Source organism: Propithecus coquereli, unplaced genomic scaffold (genome assembly GCF_000956105.1).
Source record: "Propithecus coquereli isolate 6110/MARCELLA unplaced genomic scaffold, Pcoq_1.0 Scaffold303, whole genome shotgun sequence".
In the NCBI taxonomy this organism is placed as follows: Eukaryota; Metazoa; Chordata; class Mammalia; order Primates; family Indriidae; genus Propithecus; species Propithecus coquereli.
The window spans coordinates 2,007,764-2,034,185 of NW_012148653.1; the positions used below are offsets into that span (position 1 = coordinate 2,007,764).

The window sequence follows — 26,422 nt, forward strand, 5'->3', positions numbered from 1 at the left end:
GTGGGCAAAAGACATGAGCAGAGTTTTTTCAAAAGAAGATAGCCAAATGGCCAACACATATGAAAAAATGCTTAACATCATCAGGGAAATGCAAATTAAAACCACAATAAGACACCACCTTACCCTGATCAGAATGGCCATTATTAAAAAATTAAAAAACAATAGATGTTGGCATGGATGCGGTGAAAAAGGAATGTTTATACACTGTTGGTGGAACTGGAAATTAGCACAATCTCTGTGGAAAACAGTATGGAGATTTCCTCAAAGAACTAAAAGTAGACCTATCATTCAATCCAGCAATCCCACTACTGGGTATCTACCCAAAGGAAAAGAAGTCATTATATCAAAAAGACACCTGTACCCAAATGTTTATTGCAACACAATTCACAATTGCAAAGATATGAAATCAACCTAAATGCCTAACAATTGATGAGTAGATAAAGAAAATATGGTGTATACACACACACACACACACACACACACACACACACCACGGAGTACTACTCAATCATAAAAAGAAATGAAATCATGTCATTTGCAGCAACCTGGATGGAAATGAAGACCTAGGTGCAGTATCTCAGGAATGGAAAAATAAAGATTACATGCTCTCACTAATAAGTGGGAGCTAAACAATGGGTACACATGTCATAGAGTGGTGTAAAGGACATTGGAAACTAAGAAAGGGGGAGGGTGGAAGGGGGATGAGGGATAAAAATTTACCTATTGGGTATAATTTACACTATTCTGTCTATGGGCACACTAGAAGCCCTAACTTCAGCATTATACAATTCATTCATATAACAAAAACACTGTACCTCCTTAATATTTTGAAATAAAAATTATTTTTAAAAAGGAAAAGAAAAATCCTTAAAATGCTAAACAATGTGAATGTCTTCATATTTTATAAAGTTATGCATGCCATTGCTATGGTTATATACCAGGATGTGTGTACTAATGGAGAAAAGCATATTATCCCCAATCTTTTATTTGTGAAGACTTCGGTTGGGAATAATATACCATTTTCCCTTAGTAGATATAATCATTGATACACTTATGAACAGATGTCCTTTTCAGGTGAATCAACTTTTGCCAAATATAAGAGAACAGTTGAATATCACCAAATTCATCTGTAAAGAGTTAGGATCTAACTTTCTTTCCTCTCTCAGAACCAGGAACCATATTGTTTTTTCTTCTTGGAAAAGCGTTAGATGGATGCTTCCCATTGCTTTAGTTATTAGGCTCTTTGAAACTCTTGTGCTATGGACAGTTTCTAATAATATCTTCCCCATTTGCTAATCTCAAGGGCTACCTGGAAAAAGGTATACTTCATGTAAAAAAAAAAAAAAAGACCACAAAACACAACACACATGCACACATACACATGGGAACAGCTCTGATAATTATTAAATGAAGGCTCTTGTTGACACTTCGCTGTTCATAATCTTATGAAATTTTACTTAGTATCAGTTTTTGTGAATATAGTAGAACATGTGACATATTGTAGTGGGCTGAATCGTGCCCCCTCCAAAAGATATGTCCATGTCCTAATCTCCAGAATCTGTAAATGTTAACCTTATTTGGAAAAAGGGTCTTGACAGATGTAATTAAGTTCAGGTCTTGAAATGAGGAAATCATCCTCAATTATCCAAGTGGGCCCTAAATTCAGTAAGTGACCTCATAAGAAAGGCAGAGGAAGATTTGAGACAGACAGAATTGAAAGAAAAATACGAGAAGATGAAGCAATGTTGACCACAAAGGCAAATATTGGAGTGGTGCAGCCACAAGACAAGGGATGCTAATAGGCACAGACCTTAAAAGAGGCAAAGATCCTCCCCTAAAGCCTCCAGACATAGTGCAGCCTTTCATTTCAGACTTCTGGCCTCCCAAACTGTGAGAGCATAAATTTCTGTTGTTTTAAGCCACCAGGTTTATGGTAATTTGTTACAGCAATCATCGAAAACTAATACAAATACCAAGACAACTTTTCAGAAGGTGACTCAAATTGTTGCAAAATTTTAACTCTGCTTTAAGAAATATCTTCTTTATCCACTTCATCCCATCCTCATTCCCCAATATAGTGTCATACAAGCTTCCACTTGGAAGGATCTTCCAATCCTCATTTGAACCCTCTATGCCTGAGTTATAAAGTCTTCCTTTCTTGGCACTAATGATCTTACTGATGAGATCACCCAGATAGTCTGTTAGCTCCCTCACATGGGTATAGCAAAGAGCTCTAAAAAACATAGGTATCAGGATAATGACTAAGAAAACATCAGACTCACATGGTCAGAAGGTTTTTTTGTTTGTTTTAAATGATTGACCCACAATGCTACACATTTATAGGGTACAACGAGAATGCTTCTATAGAAACATAATGTATAAATTGTGTAATGATCAAATCAGGATAATTAGCATAGCCATCACCTTAAATATTTATCATTTCTTTGTGATGAGAACATTCAAAAATCTCTCCTCTAGCTATTTAGACATACACAACACATTATTGCTAGGGTCCTCAACCCCTGGGCCATGGACCGGTAGCAGTCTATGGCCTGTCACACGGTAGTAATATTCTTCAGGGATTAGAGGGTTGGGGGTGGGTAAACTCACAACTAATGGATGCGGGGAGCATTGTAGGGGGGAAAAGGAATGCCTCAAATCATGGTTTGGGTGTGGCAAAGTCATAACATGCAACAAAAACGTTTGTACCCCCATAATATCCTGAAATAAATTAAAAAAAATAAGCTGAAGCCATTTTCACAACTTCAGAATGGAAACTTGAATAGCGGAAAATAGCATTCAATTACAGAACAGTGGTTTTGTGTGTGGGAGGAGGGTGTGTACTATTAATATTTTCAACAGGGCCTTTTTCTTTGGGGGCTGCTTCTGTCATTTTTGGAAACCTGCATTCAAATGCCAGATACTTCATGTATGATGAAGAAACAACATATGATCCAACTGAAGCAGGCAAAGGTTGGATTTGAATTACCTCTAATAATTTGGATTAATATGTCCACAGTTATAGATAAGTCAAAGTCTAAATTCTGCAAGGATTTTAATTAAAATTCATTTCTTAAAATTTTGTGAAATAATAAAAGATATGGCAAAAACTTGAAAGAGAATTTAAAAATTTCAATATAACAAAAAGGCCGATTTATGGGTATAGAACACTATAGTATCAAATAAATAAAAATCCTGTAATGCAAAAAAAAAAAAAAGAAAAAAGAAAAAATGAAACAGGGCCGCATGGCAGGAAGTGAACGGTGGGTGAGTGAGCAAAACTCCATCTGTCCATGGTAGAAGAGAATCAGCTGCTTGAGACCGCAAATGATGATGGCCTTAAAAGTATGTTGGAGACAACTTCAAATCTCCATATGTTCTGGATGAAAGTCAAGGTAGGATATCCTGAGATTGCCACAAAAGCACTGAAAAGCCTGTTTCCATTTCCAACATTCTATCTCTGTGAAGCAGGGTTTTCTGCAGTGGCAGTAACCAAAACGAGATTATGGAGTAGACTGGACATAAGCAACACACTTCAGGTGTCACTGTCTCCCATCACCCCCAGATGGGACCGTCTTGTTGCAGGAAAACAAGCTCAGGGCTCCCACTGATTCTGCATTATGATGAGTTGTATAATTATTTCATTATATATTACAATGAAATAATAATAGAATAAGGTGCATAATAAATGTAATGCACTTGAATCATCTCGAAACCATGCCCCTCACCCCCAGTTCATGGAAAAATTGCCTTCCATGAAACCAGTCCCTGGTGCCAAAAAGGTTGGGGACCACTGCATTATTGTTAAGTCTAGTCATCTTATTACCCAATAGAACACCGGAACTTATTCCTCCTGTTGAAGTGTAGCTTTGTACTGGTTAATCAATCTCTCTCCACCCTCCCCACTCCTACCCTCCCTATTCTCTGATAAACACTATTCTACTCTCTATTTCTTTGAGATCAACTTTTTAGATTCCACATATGAGTAAGAACATGTGGTATTTGTCTTTCTGTGCCTGGTTTATTTCATGTAACATAATGTCCTCCAGGATTTCATTCTTTTTATGACTGAATAGTATCGCATTGTATATATACATATATATATATATATATATATTGTATATATATACCATATTTTCTGTATCCATTCATCTGCTGATGGACATTTAGGTTGATTTCATATTCTTTGCTAGTGTGAACAGTTCTTTAATAAACATGGGAGTGCAGACATCTCTTCCATATACGGATTTTATTTTCTTTGGATATATACCTAGTAGTGAGATTGCCAGATAATATGGTAGTTTTATTTTTAATTTTTTGAGGAACCTCTGTACTGTTTTTCATAATGGCTGTATTAATTTATATATCCACCAGCAGCCTGTGAGGATTCCCTTTTCTCTATATCCTCACCAACACTTGTTCTTTTTTGGTTTTTTGATAAGTAGCCATTCAGCTAGAGTGAGGTGATATCTCATTGTAGTTTTGATTTGCATTTCCCTGAATTTTCTGTTTATAGACCTTGAAATTCCCCCCAAAAGCAGAGAACAGTGATTCTCAACCTCCCTTCCAGATCTAATAATTTTTTTCTTTTTTCTTTTAAATTATTATGGGTACATAATAGTTATATGTTTGTGTAGGGTGCATGTGATGTTTTGATACAGGCATATGATGTGAATTGATCAAATCAGGGTAATTGGGATATCCACCACCTCAGGTATTTATCATTTCTTTGTGTCAGCAACATTCCAGATAGATAGAATGAACAATATCTGATAACACAACAAGTGACTACAATCAACAATAAGTTAGGGTATACTTTAAAATAGTGAAAAGAGTGGAATTGGAATGCTCCTAATAAATTAAAATTTGGATAGTGGGGAGAGGAAGCGGGAGAAAGGAATCTGGGTGCATATGTTTTGTAAAGTCTCTACAGGTATTTATGAGGCCCATTCCTAGTTAAGGATCATTGTCATAGACAGTTGGAGATGAAGATCCTCAGGCCATCGAGATCATCAATACATCAGTAGCAAGACCACTACTCAATGGCTTGTATCCATATAACATGATAAGAAGAAATTCTTTATTTTGAAGAAAAACTAAATTAAAAGTGAAAATAACCTATAATATTAAAATAATTAAAATATAGGATATTCAAAAAGCTGATGGATTATCAAACTGAATACAAAATGCACTTCTGCATTTGAAGACTGAATTGATCATTATTTCAATAAACTTTGAGAATCTTTGCCTTATCTCCCTACTGAGAAACTGTTCTCATAGGATAGGATAAAGTCAGTTTCTATCTTATTTTCAATATTATGCTATTGTACGGTTAAGAAAATACTTGGATTATTTTAATCATTGAAGTTTAAAATAGAGTGTTCATCTGTGAATATGATATTTTCATTCTTATAATCATTTTCACGATTTGTGGATATTTTCTGATACTAGTGCTTATGGAGTCTTGCACTTAGTAAATGTCAGCCCATAGGAAAAATTGCAAATTACTTTCTTAGGTTACTGCAGCATACATTTATATTAATATAATAAAAACACTTCTATTTCTATGTAAACATTATCAAGTTCCTTAAAGTTAACATATATTTACAAGCCATGGGCAGGATACCCTGAAAATGTCATAAAAATACCACCAGTTCAATTTAACTTTTCAGTTAACATTAATTTTGATCCAGTTGTTACAGGTTTCCTAAATGGATAATTTACTAATGTCTACACAGTTTTTAACTTTAAATGCTCAAACAATCATTAGCTGGCTTTAAATTACTTATCTATATATAGTCAGATAATTATATTCGGAAAGAAAATGTGAAACCTAAATTAACAAAGGCCAACTTTGTGTGCCGGGAATTAATAGTCATAGTAAATTGACAAGTTAATTATTAGTTTCACTTTGTCTATTTTAAGAAGTGAAATGAGACCACTTGCTTTTTGCCTGCTATTTAAGAAGGGATTGTAACTTGCTGCTTTTTAAAGAGTAAAACTCTCATGAACTAGAGGACTCTTCTATCAGCTTTTCTCACATTAACTTTTGCAGCTTGTGAGACATTCTGTTCATGAACGTTCTAAGTACTTCCATTTTCCTAAGTGCCTTGAAAAGAAATTTCATGCTTGAAGATCAGTGGAAGAAGAAAAGTGTCTGTTAAAATGTACTTGAGAGAACAGTAGTACAAAAAATGGGAATGAGAAAACAGGAGGCAAAGATGAACAGAGGCAGATCCAAGAAACATGCAACTGAATTTAAAAAAAAAACCGAGAAACTTCTGTGATCTGAATGTTTGTATATTCCCCAAAATTCACATGCTGGAACCTAATCATTAAATTAAGGGTATTAGAAAGTGAAGCCTTTGGGAAGTGATTAGATCATGAGGGCTTTGCTTTTGTGAATGCAATTAATGCCCTTATAAAAGAGGCTCCAAAGAGCAGCTTTGCCTCTTCTGCCATGTGAGGACATAGCTAGAAGGTGCCATCTATGAAGCAGAGGGCCCTCACCAGACACCAAATCTGCCGGCATCTTGATCTTAGAATTACCAGCCTACAGAACTGTGAGAAATAAATTTCTGTCATTTATAAATTACCCAGTCAAAGATATTTTGTTTTAGTAGCCTGAACTGGCTAAGACAGAAACATCTAAAGGACAAGTTCATATTCAATTGAATTATTTCTAGATGTTCTATTTGATAAAACATACAATCTGTTAACAGTGGAATAAAACAGAAATCTAGTAGTCCATAAGAATAGACCAGTTTAAACATTACAGGAGGGTCATGTATTTAAGAGAATATTTCTCACAATTAGAACTCAACAAATGAATAGAGAAAGAAAACACAATCAACACACTAGTGTATAGAAATGTCCCAGGAAGTGCAGTATATAAGCTTTGATTACAATCTGTAAAATGGAGGCACAACAAACATCACAGGCTATTGAAAAGATGAAACGAGACAAGACATTTAAATGTCTTGGAAATGTAAGATATTTCAGGAGCAAAGAGAAATTATAATCACTAATCAAGGAAAGCTGTGCCTACCAGGCCTGGAGTATCTGGTCAATGAAAACCTCATTTGAATGACAGCTGAAACTATAAGGGAGGATGGAAAGTCTTGGCTTCTTCTCGAGCAACAGGGTTCATCCTGAGGTTAACTGAAATTAGGATGTAAAGTCCTGGTGGACAGGTATCTGTCTACCTATCTACCTGCCTACCTATCTATGTAGTTTTACCAGATCTTACGCTCAGTAGACACTTAATAACAAAGTAGTAAACGGAACTAGTGAACCCATTTCTCATTCAGGGCCCTAAGATTGTGGAGTCTACTTTACTAAACTTTAAAGATCTGTCTCAAACTCAAGATGCCCATTAACTCTCTACCCTTGACCAGTTTCCTACCTGAACTGTGATGCGTAACTATTCTTTTAACCCCTATTTATTTCTCCAAACTCAACCTACTGCTCTGTTGTGAACTTCAATATCCATCTGATCTTTCCTCCTCTGTCTAATGTGGGTTTGATTTATTGCTGGACTTCCCTAGCCAGACTCCTGGGCCTTTCTCTATCTATCTGTCTCCCTCATCCATGAAGGGGAATATTCAATCATATTAGGCAATAAAAGCAAAGCCAACAGTTTTAGTGTAGTTTACTTCATTACTCTATAGTATACAGCTACTGAAAACGGTGAGTTACAAATGTTGTTTCTTATTTATGATTATTAAAGCTGAGTAAATGCTAAATGGATTGCTCACTCATATATTTCTGGGCATCAGGTACTGACCTACATATAAGAGATACAAAGATGAAAACACTGTAGTCCATTCTTTTAAAGTCTCAAATTCAGTAAGGAAAATAGATACACAAAGATATGTATACAAAATGATAAGAGAAATGTTCTAATAAAGATATGAAAAAGAGATGTACTAGCATGTGAATGGTGGTACTGAATTATGCCTAGTATGACTAGAGTCAGGGAAGTCCTCATAGAGATGATATTGAGGTGGGTCTCAAAATTTGAGTAGATAGGGAATTCCAGATGGATGGCACAGCATATGCAAAGGATAGAGCCATGCAGGTCCATGGTGTGGTCAGGAGTGCATGGCCAGTGGTGTAGGCGTCATAGGAGAGTGAATGGAAGTATAAAGATAAAATGGGGACAGATTGTGAAGAAACTGCCCTTTATCATCTAGATAACAGGCAGATACATAATATATACATATTTGACACTTAAAACGGGTATAGTTTATTGTACATAAATTATATTTCAGTAAAGTTGATTAAAATAAAATCAATTAAGACCACACATACACAAGACATATTTGCATCGAGTGGCTTTTTTTTCTCTTTTTCACTGATAAACAATAAATGTACCTATTTATGGGTCACGTGATATTTTGATATATGCACACAATGTATAATGATCAAATCTGGGTAATTGGGATACACATAGCTTCAAACATTAATAATTTATTTGGAAACATATTTTTAAACAGAAAATCTGGTATTATTCCAATTTACAAAGAGGATTTTCTTATGAAATCAAACTGAGAATCTGACAAACTCGTTGTGCTCCAATTTTTGTTATTGTCCACTAAAAATTCTAATGCCTATTATAGGATTTCTATTCTCTGTTACTGCAACTCTTGACTGTGAAGACCATACATAGAAATGATGATTGCATTAAATTTACAAAAGCTACTACATATAGGCTGTAATCAATATGGCAAAGATAATCACCGATCCTTTTCTTGGTACATGATGGGAAGCAAATTAGGTAATGTGCAGTCTCAAGTAAGGGAACTTAGGAGCAAAGATATATCCAAGGAAAATTTATAGGGAAGAGTAAGTAAAAATGTCTTCTGGGAGAGTTAACAGATGTTTCCATTTTTGTTAACTGGTCTGTGATTTAAAAAAATAGGCATAACTACTTCTCTGTGGGGCCAGATTGCTAAGGAGAATTTGCCCATTTGATTCTACCTCCATGACTCCTGTATCACCTGATGGGGTGATTCTTCTTTCATAATTAACTGTGGGTCTCTAAACTCCTTGATTCTTGAGTAAGAGATCTTGTTATATTAGTTGTTCCAAACACATTACAAATCCATCTGTAGCATGTTCCAATCTATATCATAATAAAACAGATTCATATTCCATGATAGCCATTCTGAATCCAAATTTTTAAGATGAATCATTTTTAAGATGGCTGCACAGTGCAACTGTATTTGGTGGTAAAAACATATCCAGTGTTTATACCACCAAATACAGTTGCACTGTGCAGCCATCTTAAAAATGATAGCACCTCTTGTATTCTCCTGGATGGAGCTGGAACACATTCTACTAAGTGAAGTATCCCAAGAATGGAAAAACAAGCACCACATGTACTCACCATCAAATTGGTATTAACAGATCAACACTTAAGTGCATATATAAGAATAACATTTATTGGATGTTGGGCAGGGGGAAGGGGGGAGGAGGGGACGGGCATATGCATAAACAATGAGTGCAATGCGCACCGCACGGGGGATGGACACGCTTGAAGCTCGGACTTGGCGGGCGAGGGGGAGGCAAGGGCAACATATGTAACCTAAACATCTGTACCCCCATAATATGCTGAAATAAAAAAAAAAAACACTGGATTTACCAATCAAGGGATCGGACACTCAGGCCATTATTTGTCCAATATGATATTAAAAAATGAATTTGAAATCCTTTAGGTAAGACATGTTTTCCCCACTTTATCAGGGTCACCACTGCTCTTTATAGCCTTGTATCTGGCCTTACTTTACTCACTTCTATTACATGAACTTGATTTTACGATCCATGCTGTAGCTCTAGGAAACATATTTACTTTTTCCTGAAAATGTCTCTAACAGCTGAGAACCTGACATTTGGTTTGTGGTTGGCATTAGGCTCAACATTGAGAGATAACATACTACACAGGTTCAGAGAGAGCAGAGAGGATTGTAGGTGTGGAGCTGACAAGTGTGTACTACAGATACTGAGGAGGCAACATCAGTGTTGGCTGGGAGAAGAGGCAAGGAACAGTTTTCCATCTATGAGAGATTGCATTGAAACACATCAGGATGGCTTGTTCTACCCTCACTCAGTTAATGAAGAGACATAATAAAGATGACAACTACATTAATAAGATACAGATTAACTAAGAACGTTAAATGAAACAGATATTGAATATGAAAAGATGGATTCTATAATAACGATTACTTCTTCCCTCAGCTTTGTTAAAATCTCCAACCCCCCCCCCACACACACCTCTATGTACTCACACAAAAATACAGGTTTCTTCACCACAAGGGAGGGAGCATGCAATAGCCACTGAGCCAATGCCCCTCACCTCTGATGCCATAGTAACCTGTCCAAAATTAGATCTGTAACCCTGTCCAGGCCAATCAGGATTTCTCTTCAGGGAATTTCAAACTCTAGCTAAAGTTCCAACCCTACATTACCTCCTAGTTAGAAGAACTGCCCTCACCTTGTGTATGCCTTCCTCCCCTCACCCCACCCTGCCACACCCCACCTCTATGAAAAATGATGACATGCAAAGAGAAGCAGAGAAGAAAGACAGAAAACTCTAGCATTGCTGCAGTCCTCCTTGAGGCCAGCACCATTTCTGCCTTTGTAGTGATTTGTCACTTATGACCAGAGCCCTGCCTGTATTTCTTCAAGTTTAAATTGCCTAGGCAATTGACCAAACAGGAAGTTGACCAAAATAAAACAAATCCCCAAATTAATTTTTGCTTGAAATAGCCAACTATTTGAAACCAAAATAAAATGTTTGGATTATTTCTCCTCTGAATCATTTATATTTTGCCTCAGTTCTCTATTTTATTTTGTGCACATAAAGTGTGATTAAAATAAAATAAAATCCTATCCTTTGTGTCCTGAAATCTCTCAATAGTAGGGTTTACTCTTGATTGAACATTTCTTTCATATATAGTCACTGATGTTCTCTATGACATGTAACTTCACCTGAAGCTAAAATCTCTTTCTCTCATCTAATATAAGATTCACTTGTTTCATGTGGCTCCCATTATATTAAAATATTACTCCCACTCTCTAATTAGTAGCAAATCCTAATGAACAGCATTGGAGTGAAAACACATCATTCATGGGAAATAGAGAAGGGCTTTTTTTTTCCAAAAAATCATAATCATTAAAAATTACATTTATGTCTAAAATAATCTTATATAAATCCTTTAATAAATATGTGATATATAATTCTGAAGCAAATATTTCATATTACTTATAAACAGTCAGTATATAATAAGCAGAGTAAGAATAGTCTAATTGCATCCCAAATAATTTCAGCCAAATAGGTATGTTTTTAGAAAGCAATAAAAATTTTTAATCAATTAATTAAAAAGTCTTACAGTTGTCAAGACAATTGACATTATCATATCAGAAATACATGTTCATCAGAAACATTAAATTTCTTTCTTTTAAGATAAGAGAACAAAAACACTTTTATTTTTGGACTTCCCCTAAGCTATTTCACATAATGGCTTCCTACTACTGAATATTTGTGGTAATAATCTCAGATTTTCCTAGGACTTGTCATATTGTAAGTATCTTATTTCCAATGATGGCTTGATATGACAGGACATACTGTATTTCATTTTTCCAGAAAAACAACGTAATTTCCTTTGCTCTGTTTCTACTCAAAGAGCTGCCAAATCGTTCTGTAAACACAGTTCTTCAGCAGACAAGTCCAAGGCGGGTGACTTGCTTTTATTGAGCTAGAAACCAAAACTCTCACAGAGTGAGAGAGCCTGTAGCCTACTTGTGAGTTTGAGGAGATGGCCACTGGGGAGAAGTGGGAGAGAGAGGGAATTATAGACTCTCTTGGAATCTTAAGCAACTTGCCAACTTTCTCTCATGCTTGATGTGGACCAGATCTGGCAATGAGAGGTATCTTCTGACAAAAACGTTGGGCCAAGACTTACTTCAATACAGATGAATTTTGGAAAACAAAAACTCTTTATCAGGTTTTCTTTTTTTTTTATTATTCAATTGGTTAGTATATGTAATAATTAGGTTTTATAAATTTTAATTACAGAATTTAAAAAAATCTTTAGTGTTTCTGAGAAATTAGCATCAGACCTATATGTGGTAAATTAGAAGGAAGAAGCCTCTTCGTGAGATTTTGCTGTGGGTTTTAAAGTCTTATGGATAGGCTGGGCACGGTGGCTCACGCCTGTAATCCTAGCACTCTGGGAGGCCGAGGTGGGCGGATCGTTTGAGCTCAGGAGTTCGAGACCAGCCTGAGCAAGAGTGAGACCCCGTCTTTACTAAAGATAGAAAGAAATTAACTGCACAACCAAAATATATAGAAAAAAATTAGCCGGGTATGGTAGTGCATGCTTGTAGTCCCAGCTACTCGGGAGGCTGAAGCAGGAGGAGGGCTTGAGCCCAGGAGTTTGAGGTTGCTGTGAGCTAGGCTGACACCACAGCACTCTAGTCCAGGCAACAGAGTGAGACTGTGTCTCAAACAAAAAGAAAAAAAAGCCTTATGGATAGTCTGTGCATTCGACTAGTGTAAATATATGGCATGTTGGCATATGCATATGAGCATATGTCTGGGCACATTTAGATAATTACTTCATTCATAAAGCTACAAATCAAATTGCATTGTATATACTTTTATGCTAAAAGAAAAATATTATTAAATAAATTTGAATACTTTAAGATAAAAGGAAGCTATAGGCAGAATGATGTAATAAAAAGGGTCATACAAATGTCAGAAGAATTAAAATACAAAATTCTGCTTTAAAACTTGGAAACAAAAACTCCCATCACAGTTATAACTACAGAAAAACAAATGACACCATGGACAGTTATTCTATCAGGATACATTTCAACAAAACTAAGGGAGATATAGTAGGATAGCCTTCAAAGTGCATCCCTTGTGAAAAAAAACTATTTTGTCATACTTGAACATGAGATATTCTGGTTACTTAGATAGCTTACCCTACCACATCAATTGTCAAACTATTTGATTAAAATGAAATACTGTTGATTCTGAAGCTGCTGAATAAAATTTAATATTTCCTCAGAGGAGTCAGAAAGTCACAATAGGGACATTCCTTTCCATTGATAGACAAAGGGAAGTCACACGAGGTAACGGGTGGATGATCCTTTGTCTGGGTTAGTTAGAAATGCCAATTGCAGCTTCATATCTATGAACCTTATCTTATAAAAATGTAAAAATCTGCATTACCACAGATAAAAGTTATGGGGGTGATTATTCAATTATAAAAGGGTTCTTATATAAAATTATTCACCATAGAATTTCTTTAAATAGCATATTTCCCTCATGCATATAAATCTTTCATTGATCATTAGCTACTTAAAAGAGACTGGGGGACAGAGCCTCTTAAAGCTGACATGTTAAGCCACTGCTAATTAAAGATCAATCAAAACTGAAGGGAACACTTCTCTGAAATTATGATGATTCAATTTGCCCTCAAATCTGTAAGAACATACTAAGTTGGTCAAGTAAGATTTGACAGGAATGCTAAATGTTTTAACATTAAACCATAAAATATTGGTTTCCTATTTTCATAATTGTATTCAAGCACAAGTTATTTTTTATGAAGAGTCTGCATATAATTTGAGAATGCTCAGTTATTTAGCCAAAATTCAAGAGGAAATTTATGGATGAACATCTCTCTTTATATTCAATTTTTAAATAATGAGGGTCTTTTTATAGTTTCTATTTTAATGGACATCAGTCATGTGGTGCATATTCTTATTCTGAAACCTCTTTCAATATTCTACACCATAACGTCCTTTGATACGTTTATTTCTGATAAATTGGCATTTACTTTGCAAATTCAGGAGCAGTTCTTGTTAACATAGGATACTTACTGCATTTTTCCATGCTAGTAAACTTCCATCATTAAGAATGGCTTAGAAAGCTTTGTGATAAGTGTTTGTCAGGGGAAAAGCAGCATTTTTCTATAAAATGATATGACTATCACCAAAACCTTCATGAGGAAATTGACAGGCATAATGGTCTGATGCTTTGTTTTGTAAAATTATTTTCCATGTCTTTTAAGAAATATTATACCTGAATTTCCTTTGTTTAGAAAGATAATTTTTTTCTCTTTTACTTTTGTCTTGATGGTCATTTATAGATTTGTGTGGCATAGTGTCCATTGAGTTGTCATTTTCGTAAAATGAGGCATCATTGTCTTCTGTTGTAACTATATACTTACTATATGCATTTGGATAAACTTTTTGATAAATTAAGTAATCTAAAATAATATAAAGTTTCATTGAAGTATAAAAATTTAGTATGCATGTTGTGTTCTTAGAGGGGAGATGGAAATTAATTTTCTAAAATCTTATCCATCCTGTAATAAAGCCTATATCTGTTGCCATAATGTAACACTATAGTAAGAATATAAGCATGATCAATCATACACTGACATTCAAAATGCATTTCAGGAATCTTCTATTTATAGCACTCTATTTATAGCATTAAAATATCTTAACTACTAACAGCAAATATGTATTGACTACTTAATAAATGCCAGGCAATATATTAATTTTTACATACATTATATGATCAAATACCTGCATTAACCCTACAGAGGTAGTACGATCTTGGTACCCTTTTTATTGATTAGCAAACTGAAGGCTGGTTGTTCAAGGATATACCAGTAGTAAGCAGAAAGCTGGATTGTCACATAGATACAATGACCTGAACTTGGAGCCACTGATGTATGCTGTGAAGGGGGTGAAAATTTCAATGTTTCAGCTGACTCTCTGCATTTCTTTTGCGACAGCACTATGTCTTGAACCTTTTCTTTCTTCCTGTCTTCTCTCCCTTCTGGGCCTTTTGCAAAGTAAGAAAATGTGAAGACTCACTTTTATTTTCTCTGTCCCAGTTTTTAAAGCCTTTTAACGAGTCCTTTAACTGGCTTCCAAACTTTTGGATATCAGTGGTCCATAGGAACTGTTGGAACCTTGATGTCCATCTTTTTTTGGGTTTGAAACCTGTCCTACCACTAGGCCTCAAGAATTTAACACTTAAAAAAGAAGTTCAACTTCTGCTTAGATAGCAATTTTTAAAGCAAGCATGCAAAGTTGCATTTTTTCCCAAACCTATTCCTGCTTTCTGTCACCCAAAAAAGACTGAATTTAAGAATTTGTGAGATTCATATGTTAGATCATATAATGACCATAATGACCTACGAATGCTAATACTAGCTTCCATTTATTGATTTATCCTTTGCTTAAGGATATGAAATATTAACTTAAATAATGATATGACAAGCATTCATTCTCTGGTCAGAATCATATTTTTTTTTTTTAAGACAGGGTCTCCCTCTGTCACCCAGGCTGGAGTGCAATGGCCTCATCATAGCTCACTGCAACCTCAAACTTCTGGGGTCAAGTAATCTACCTGCCTCAGCCTCCTGAGTAGCTGGGACTACAGGCACATGCACCACCATGCTTCGCTAATTTTGCTATTTTTTGTAGAGATGGGGTCTAGCTCTTGCTCAGGCCTGCCTTGAACTCCTGGCCTCAAGTGATCCCCCCACCTCTGTCTCCCAAAGTGCTTGGATTACAGGCATGAGCCACCATGCCTGGCCTACAATTTTTAAGGTACTTTTTGGTTTCAAAATTCAGATATCAGACCAAAACAGCTCTTATTACTTTCATTTATCAAGGCACAATAAATTTGGATTGAGTAGAACTGAATGCCATCAGTTTAAATAATTAAAATACCAGTATGTATTTACTTTTACATGTTTTAATTATGATGTCTATTTGTCCGAAAGCTGTAATTTATGTCTAATAAGGTTTATTTCAGGCAGTCGAACTATGCTGATCAGCATGTCTTTTTTAAGTGGGGAAGAAGAACATCATTTTTCATAAAAAACTTGGACTTTGGATATTGTTTTTCTCCACAGTAGAAAAGGAAGTTTTATGGTTTTTATTTGAGTTTGTCAGGGAAAATATGTCTTATATGTTCCCTATGGTGCAATAAAACCAAGTCAACAGTATTACATTTGCTTATGACAACCAGTAGAGTAATTGTAGATGGAAAAACCTGGTCAATACTGACTTTCCTATCTCTGGGAATGGTCATTTTTACATCACTTGCACAAGTCAGCAACACATTAATTTTTAGAATCAACAGAATTGTATGCCACTTTCATAACTGGGTATCAAATTCAATACCTGAATTATGTCCTTTCTAGAGCATTGATATTAAGTATTTCCCTACTGTAGAGAGATGCAAAAAGGTTTCCCAAGTTTACTAATATAGAGTAGTTACTATTCAGAAAAGGAGTGTGTTGTTTAAAGAAAACAAAAGCTATGAAAATATAGATCTATAGGGAAAATGTTAGAGGGCTCCATAAAATAATTTCCTATAGGGTTTCATTAGATTAAAAACTCAACGAGCATATTTGTAATAGGACACATCCTTTTCTTACATGATATATTTATTTATACATTTCTAGAACATATAAAGCATCAAAGTAAAATATGTTTTAATAATTAATTATTTTAGCAACACAGTAAACTAAATAATATATAATTTTCATGGCATGGTGTTTTCCTATAAAAATATTAATCAGGATCTATTTAAACAATCCATGAACATTTTCCTTCATTCTACTTGAAATTTAAAATTCTACAAACTACAGTATGGTGGAACAAGGCAAGGAGTACTTGTAAATTTCTAATGCGACGTTTTATTTTAATTAACCTATAGTTAAATTGTATAAAATTATATATATGTGTGTTCTTTTTACCAGGATGAATGTTTAAAAATTCGAGGTTTCATTATTTTGCCAACCACTTTCCTCTAGATGTTAACATCTGGTGAATTCTTTTTACTCGCTCAGATACACGAAGCGTTTGCTTTTTAACAAACAACGAGAAAGAATAAATTGGTAAAGAACAGTAAGAGCACTACTGGGCAGTATCCTCATTATATTCTCTTGCAGAAAATTTGGAGATGTGTGTTCTTTTTGCCTTGTACACTTTATTGTCAGTTAGTATTTATTGACATTTCATGTGCTCAGAGTGCATCCCAAACTTACTGGGTACTTTATTAAGAAACATAGAATCTAGAGGAGGATCTCAGTTCAGCATTAGGATGAGCAAGAGAAGAAAATAGATAGGGATTGCAGACATTCAATTAGGTTTCTATATTTCTCCAAACATAGACGCTTACCTAAATGGACTAGATCCTCCAAATGTGGATAAACTCAAAAAAGAGTGGCCACTTGCACTCAATGAGTAAAAGAGATAAAAGATAGGAGGCAGAAATGATTTGTATATCAAAGGAAATAGATTTTTCCCTTAAGAGTTCTATGCTATTAAGATATTTTATTTATTTTGTTAAAGATTAAGAGGTTATTATACTCATTATATAACTCTGGTGAGGGTTTATACAACTTCTTTGGTAAGAATTCTGAAAATATGTAGTAAGAGCCTTTAACAAAATTATTTCCTTTTATCCAGTATTTTTCCTTTTAGGAATCTGTCCTGTTGAAATAATTATAAAGTCAGGGGAAACATATATAGGTAAAGATCATCACATCATTGTTTATAATAATGAGAATTGAAAAAAATCCAAATTTCCAGATATATAAAATTATAGGACATTCACATGGATATAATGTAGTCATTAAAAGGGTTTCTAAGAACATTTAATAGGAGTAGAATGTGTTTACAGTGTAGAGTGTAAGAAACAAGATGCTTTTCTCTATTTCCCTCAAATTTCTACCATTAACCTGTATAATTATTTTTAAAGCAAAAGCAAAAATTTAAATAAAGTGATACTCATGTTTAGATGAGTTATTAATGATAATTTTCAGTAAATTCTGAGTTATAAAATATAATCTGTCTCACTAGGTCGAGGGTAGGGTGGATTTCTACTCTTTGAAAGTCTGGTAGTGATGGAATATACCATCCTCTTCTCTGGAAATTTCTGAAAGTGGGCTCCTGGCCATAACAGGCAGGCCATGTCTCTGAATTACATCCTCAGGGCTCAAACTCAGCAAGACGATTGTTTGTCTTTTGATTCCCTTGACTACAGCAGCCTGAAAGAACTTAGTCAGGCTCACCTCCTGGATTGACCTTCAGAATTATATAGTGTGATTTCTGGGCCTTTTGCCCAAGAAGCTGCTGCCTATATATTTGCTGATACCTCAAAGTTATTTAAAATGGACAGCTTTCTTTTTTCACATTTAGAAACAACACAGAGATGTCACTTAAAGTGGAAATGCCAACGCGTAACCACACATTGATTGCAATTCAAACCCATCAATTTATGTATTTCGTATGAATTTAGTTTCCATTATATATCTTTTCCCTAAGTGCTTTGCTTTTTAGTGTCTTTTGCTTTCTACAGTGAAATAGTTTAAACGATCATGATTAGATCCTTTCCAGTTTGAGAAAATGAAGGCACTAGAACAGGAGGACACAAAGGATGTAGAAAAGGGGAAAGGTAAGCATGGCCAGCAGATGGCAGAGAAAAGCAAATCTGCAGATGAAGCGCAAATCCATGAACTTCATGATTTTATCAAAGTTCATTAGTAATGAATTATATATATTTGTGAACAAACTAGAGAACCAACAGACTAGCAGTTAACAGGGTTGATTGGATATGTGTGTAACTTAGCCAGGATGCTCAAGTTAGGTCACCAGACATGTACCAGCTCAGCTTTTTGTAGTTTCTGATGATTTTTCTTACAGTATAGCTCATACAAGAGTTTTATTATCCTCTGAGGTCATTGCTCAATTTGAGAACAGGTTGAGGCAGACCCCTCAGGTCTTTTGAACAACGAAATTCTGTTGAAGATTCTGATTTTCTCATAAGAGAACCACTTATAGGTTCCCCATTGCTGGTGCAAGCCACACTCCTTACTCCCACCCATGACTCTTCACTCAGTCTCCCTTTCTTAGTATTTGATATCACATTTTAAACCGGTTGGAATTGATAGATTTTTCAAATCTAGAAAGGGCAAAAATTAAATCTTCAAGGAAGTGAAAAGTTAAAGTATATATTTTAAAAAACAAGTATATTTTAGGCATCTCGTGTCTTTGTCTTTAATATTCTCTCCTATTTTCACTTAACTTTTTTGATCTGTTATTCATCTACTAGCAACACTACCAAGGTAACAACAATAATAGCAATGTAGTTATTTCAAATCAAATGTTGCTCAAAAATTCAAAGATTAAGGTTACATTTTTCTAGCTAGTGAATTATTTATCTGATACACTAAGAACGAGAATCAGAAAATAAAAACAACAGGTATTTAAAAGAATCCACTAGTTTAGTTGGTGGTTAAAGAGAGTTCATGTCCTCTTTTCAGTGACAATAAAGGAGTTAGAGTATTTTTAGAGCATTTTGATAACAGACATATCCATATTTCTTCAAATGAATGTATATCAAACCTTGAAATTTGCATAAGAAATTTTTATACTTTAATTTGATGTGGTTAGTCTTTATGACTTTGTTCAAGAGAAAGTAATGTTTTTAAAAATAGCTTTACGAATTCTTCCATTTTGTAAAACAGTGTAGTAGGAGGTAGAGGACAACACGATTTATTCCAAATTCAGGGACAATAAAAAGAAACCCCATGGGCAACTATCAACCATAAAATTCTTTTAATTATGTTTTCAAGTAAAGACACACAATTAATTTTATTTCTGCTATGTTCATTACAGATAACTGGTACTATAAACCCCCTCATTCTTGGCCCAAAAGTTTATAGTTTTGCATAACTCCTTAGACATACATCTTCCTAAGAGTTACTGAAAGATCTGTAGAAGCATCATGGCCACTTATGAAAATTTATATTTCAAAATTTCCTAATAAAGTAGCAATAAATTCTAATATAATTCAATATACCATAGCATAAATAAAGAGCAAGATACAATTTTAGTATATCTATTTGTTTCATTTGTGTCATTGTTTTAACGTTACTTATAGTCTTCCATCTCAAAATAACAACTATAATACTACTTGCATGTATATTACATTAACTCAAGAGGCTTGAATTTGCCACCAAAGAAGCATATTAATACCCTGACTTGTATAAATCTTGCATATGTTCATGCCTCAAAGTTAGCAAATATGAGCATTTCAAGTGTTAGCAATCCATTGACCACAATAATTTTGTAGGTTCTAAACAATCATCGTATCTTTGTGCACTCCAGGAACAATAATAACACTGATAACTTAAGGGATGGGATACTGATTCTTTTTAGTTGTATATAGTAAATGCATTTTTACTCTCAAGTGATTAATATAAGAAGAAATTCTTTAATAAACATGAATATTCAGTTAAAATGAGACTTTTGATAATCTTTCATACCACATCACTAAAAACAAAAAAAATTCTGCTGAACTTTATGATGTGTACATGCATACTACATTTCTCTTGCATAAGAGAATATAACTGAATTTACTATATATATTTATACTTAATTGGGAAAATTTTAATAAATTGGTATAACTGAGTATAGCTAAATCAGACTTGAAAATTCTAGACTAACCTCTAAAATAATTATGTTAGAATTCTGATTTGTGTACAACTGAATATTTTTAAAGGCATATTTTGCCCATGCCCTTATGTCCCAAATTTACTAATCCCTTAGCCAAAAGTCAGTTGTTCACATTAAATTAAAAATGTTTTAATTATGATAATTATATTTATTTTAATGAATTGTACCCTTTTCCCTAAATTTCAGAAATTGTATTTTAATATTAATAGTTATTATATAGTCAAATAGTTCTATACTGTCTGTTTTAAAAACAATTCAAACATTATAAGATGACATTATAGCCTATCTCATTTCTCAACAACCATCTAAATAGCACATGAGTTTTCACAACAATATATCCAGTTAGGTCCTAAGGCATGCACTGCAGGGAACAGAATGTCCAGGTATGCTGGCATTTGCTAATTCTGCTCCTTATAAATACACATTGGTTAAGCTCAGCGTATTGCATCAGGTTATAATCTAGGCTTATTAACCGTCAGAATGTATTGAGAAAAGTGTATTTATTAGAATTAAAGAATTACTCACCCAGCTGGGTCTCCTGAATTGTCAGTTTGCTTTCCACAGGATACAAAAGTTTGGGTGGCTTATCGGTCAGAGGAGCTGAAAAACAACAACGATAATAATATAGAGACTTACAGTTAAGCTGCATGAACAAAAGGATAGAATACAGTTTATTTTCCCAAATATTTTTCATTCTCAAAGTAGTATCAAAGCACGCTACCAATTAATAACATACATATTGCAGGTGGCACCTTCAGGCAACCTGAAAAGCGATTAAGTTGTATACAAGTAAAATGTAATACTTCCAAATTGACAGTCACATGACACTAATGAATTACTGAATCAGGATTGGTCAGTCCTTAAGAACATATGCCTGTGCTTCATGAAACATTTCCAATTTCTATCTTGTTTATCTTTTAAAGGGCTGCCCTACATTTTTTTCTGTGTTGATTAAAGCTACAGAGGATATATGTGGCATGTATTACAATGTTAATGATTTTTTTGGCATAAATTTTTATCATTCTTCTTAATTCCTTTTGTAGTTCCCATACCTTGGATCATATCACCCCCAAACCTCCCAGTTAGTAATTACATTAAGAATTTCCTACGTACATATTCTCTAAATGGGCAGCAATGTGGTATCAAATCAGTACGAGCACAAGCAAGCACACCCACGCCAAGGGAATATTTTTAAATGATATTTTCCAGTTATTCTAAACCCTTTATTATTACTATTATCCATTACATTTTATGTTACTTATTGCTAATTTCCAGGATATACTCTCTTTGATTTTAAGCTTCTGCACATTTGTTCTTTGTGTTTTCATCAATTTCAATTATCAGCCTACAAATCTAAGACTTTGCTATTAGGCATCTTAAAGATAGTTTTCCCATTGCATAGTTCATTCCTAGCCAAACTAGACTATTTAGACTTTAGACAAATAGTCAGTTCTCCTTCATTAAGCTTCCCCCCATACCCCGCCTTTTCTGATTGAATTGCCTAAGTCCCTTGAAACCTGTCACTGCAACTTCTACTCTGTATCAAGTACAGAAATGATCAATTAAGGGTTGTTGAACTAAATGTTTTTGCTTTGAGGGCTTTCTTCCTTGCCAGGAGGACATGCCAGCTTGGTTGATAACTGGAAGGCTGATCTAGACAGAACTGCCAGGAGTTGGCCACATACACTTACTGCCAAGAGATTTAAGAAATTCAAGCTGCTTCCACAGTTTGTCTCCATCTCTCTTTAACAGAAAACACAATCAGTACAAAGAAGTGATGCACCATAAATAAGAAAACAAAAAAAGAATTCGTTTTGAGTCCTAGTTTGGGAGACCAACCTCACATATGATTGATAGCTTTTGTTCATAACTAATTGAAAGTATTATTCATTCATCTTTATTACTATTTAACAAGGGATGAAATAAAGGGCAAAGGAAAGTTTGGGTAATAGGATGAGATCAATGGCTTTGAAATTCTTCTCAAAGATATGACATCACTCTGATTAACGTTAAATTCTCTTATTTCTTGCCTAAAGTGATCTTAATGGATTTTATTCTCCTACCACCTAATCAGCTTATTCATGTTGGCAAAATAGTTTGTCATTAATAGGTCAAAAAGCCACATTTATTAAACTCTGGCTATCAAATTATTTCAGTGAACTTCAAAGGCAACTATGGTATCAAAATAAGTGGTTTATTCAGTAAATTAAGTCAATTTATAAAATCTTGTGATTATGTGGTTATAAGTAGACAACTTGACAGTTTGTTATTGAAAGAAGCTGAGAGAAATGTTCCCTGTTTAAACACATCCCACACTAGGTTGTGGTAAGGGAAAAATAAAGATCTACAGAGAAAGATAATAAAATCCATATGTAACACATTTGTTCAGAAATAAAAAATGGTTTTGTGGTTCTTCACCCCAACCCGCCACCCACTCTTGGCATAATGTTACATCTTTAAGATCTTTCATATTACTCTCATGTGACAAACTACAAGTTAACAAAGGAATTCTTTGAGGCTCAGTCACGGAACCATAAAATGTTAGAGACAGACAGACTTACGTGTTTAAGTTCTTTGATTTTTAAACCATGTTTTCTAAAACTGTATGATTTGCACCAAGTCCTTCTGGGCAGGTGAATTGAAAACGGAGATGGGGGTGGCCCACTGGGCTTGGCTTCATGCCTCGTCGTGCCATCCACTGCTCTTTGACAAAAGTAATTCTACTTTTATTTATCTTATACATCAGTATTTCACCCAAGATGTTTACCAAACAAATTCAATTCAATTCAAGTGATATAAATTAATATTAAACACTACAATGTACCAGACATTGTGAGAGGGGCTTTGGAATTTCTCTGGTTTCTTCCCTTATACCTTACAGTGCTCTGTACTTTAAAAAATAATAAAAAATCCTGGGCTGATTCAACTCCCTTGTTTCAGAGATCAAGGATGTAAGGTACAAAAAGATCAAATGGCTTGCCAAAGGTAACACAGCAAATTCAAGCTGGAATTCTTGTTAGATCTTTTCTTCCCAATTCTTTGTTATACGCTCCTTGAAAAGTCTTTCAAGCAACTATCACATAGGCCTGTGCAAAGTCTCCCCTCAAGGTGTGTGCAATCTTTTAGAAGAGAGAAAACATTCAGCGAAGTCATCATAACCTAAAGTAGAGAGCTCTTGCAATGCAATCTGCCATCATCTGTGTCATGTTTTGGTATTATGCCATGATGGATATCAATTAAACATATTTCTCATATAATTTTCCTGTCTTTGATAGAAGTGAATGGAAACTTCCATATAACACAACAGCTGAATTGCTGACTTGACATATTGGTAAAATGACTGTGAAAAAGAGGTGACCACTAAAGATAAGATGTAGCTCAGTTCCAGCGTCATTTGAGAGTGACCAATTCAGCTCATGTCAGAAAGACATGAGCTGAATTATCCATTATTTGATTGTTTCTGGTACATCATGGTGTTTAATAAATATTAGTTGAACTGAATTGACAGAAAATCTGCAAAACAAATGCAAGAATGGTAATGACCAATCAAGATGAACATATACACAAACACAAGACCCTCTTTATTTTCTGCATTGGCAAAGATGAAACTGGCGGGGAATTAAAACAAATTAAAATTTAAAAAGCAAGGTTGTTAGCATCAGACAATGACTTCACCAACTGACATTTTATTGTCAAGAAAACAACTCTTCTTTGGGGACACTTCTTTCCTTCTCTAACACACACACATACACATACACACACTCACTCAAAACTGAAATCACTTGAAAAACTAAAGAAAATCCAACACTAGTGATATGAAACACAAGATGATTTTAAATCCTAACCATATTTTCTCTACCAAAATACAAAATTATAGTAGAGATGTTTGTCTCACTAATTATGTGTTAAATATAGCTTTGTATCCACCAACAAAAGTGATTTTGAGCCTTCATTTTGTTCTTCAGAACACCCTAATAACACCATTAAAGCTGACATAATCATTTAAAATAATAACATATCTCTCTTACAGAGTTATTAATGTCTCAATTGATAAAACTATTCTGCAGAGTAGAAGGGGAATTTTAAGGACATTAATTTTGCTTACCAGGTGCCAGTTAGAAATATCTAGAAGTTGGTATACACGAAGGTGTGTACAGGATTGATTCCTTATCTATAATTAAATTCTCTAACTATTCATGAAGGAATGCAGTCCCTCTTTTCTCCATTCTCTGTACACTTGAGTTACAGAACAGTAAAAAGGAGGACATTGTCTTCCTAAAACAAAACCAACAACTGACCAGAGTAAATAGGCCAGGATTCTTGAGTCTTTCCAATGTTCTCAAAAGGTGAGAAATTTGAAGTATCTAGGATAAACATACCTTTCTCTGTTGAACAATTGCCCCTCAAAATTTAATTTTAATCCCTCACATACTAAAAAAATCCCTCACATATTACTGAGAATATTCAATACTTCGTAGATACTTATTCTATCACAAAATTTACTCTTTCAAAACCATAGATAATTTTCATAATTTATTTGAACTAGTTCCTTTCTTTGCTTTGTTTCTTGGAAGAATTGTGTTAAAGTAGGAAGATCACACACTTAGCTCTGAGGGAGACATCGTTTTAATAATTCCTGACTCTGCCTTGTTGGTTTGGCAATTTGGAGAAGTTATTTAAAGGTTGCAGTCTCAGTCTTATTTTATGTAAAATATGACATATATGGTCTCCCCACATGGACTGGTGTGAGGATTAAATAGGATACAGAGTAAGTGCTTGCATGCAGTAGATGAAAATAAATCTGTTCTAATTATATCCATCAAAGTTTGGGACAACAGCATTTAGCAGCCTATTTAGCCTGATAAGAAAAATATTACAAAAAAAAAAGAAAAAGAAAAATATTACTATTTGTGAAATAATGAACTGGATATTTAATCAAGGGTTCAAAAGTGGTTTCGACCCAGATTTAAGAATCATTAACACTTCCCACATTAGTTGCCATAGCAGGGGAATTGATCTGTCTTTCAAGAATTCACTCTAACAAAAACATTAGTTAAAATGGCATCATCAAAAAAATGGGCAATAATGAATGCTGCAGAAAATATGGAGAAACGGGAACACTCACACACTGTTGGTAAGAATGACTATGGAGAACAGTATGGAGGTTCCTCAAAAAACTAAAAGCAGAACTACCATGTCATCCAGCAATCTCCTGCTGGGTATATATCCAAAGGAGGGAACTTCAGTATATCGAAGAGGTATCTGTACTCCCATGTTTATTGCAGCACTACTCACAATAACCAAGATTTGGAATCAACCTAAGTGTCCATCAGTGGATGAACGGATAAAGAAATTGCAGTACATATACACAATGTGATATTATATAGCCACAAAAATGAATGAAATCCTGCCATTTGCAACAACATGGATGCAACTGAAGAACATTATTTTAAGTGAAATAAGCCAAGCACAGGAAGACAAATCTTGCTTGTTCTCGCTCATATGTGGGAGCTAATTAATAATATTAAAAACAATTGATCTCATGGAGACAGAGTAGAAAGATGGTTACCGGAGGCTGGAAAGGGTAGCAGGGAGGGGGATAAAGTTAGAATGGTTAATGCATGCAAAAATATAGTTAGATAGAATGAATAATAATTGGTATCACAACAAAGTGACTATAATCAACATTAAGCTAGGGTATACTTTAAAATAACTAAAAGAGTGGAATTGGAATGTTCCTAACACAAAGAAATGATAAATGCCTGAGGTAATGAATACCCTAATTACCCTGAGTTGTATGCCTATATCAAAACATCACCTGTACCCTATACATATATACAACTATTATGTACCCATAATAATT

The 26,422-nt window shown here is 34.5% G+C and overlaps 1 protein-coding gene across 1 annotated transcript in view; it reads right to left on the reverse strand.

Annotated features, from left to right (window-relative positions):
* Nucleotides 1-26,422, reverse strand: part of IL1RAPL1 (interleukin 1 receptor accessory protein-like 1) — a 756,667-nt gene that overhangs the window by 263,285 nt on the left and 466,960 nt on the right. The window contains exon 5 of the mRNA XM_012649799.1: nucleotides 21,081-21,159. Within this exon, the coding sequence (XP_012505253.1) occupies nucleotides 21,081-21,159 (79 nt within the window). The remainder of the gene's footprint in view (nucleotides 1-21,080; nucleotides 21,160-26,422) is intronic.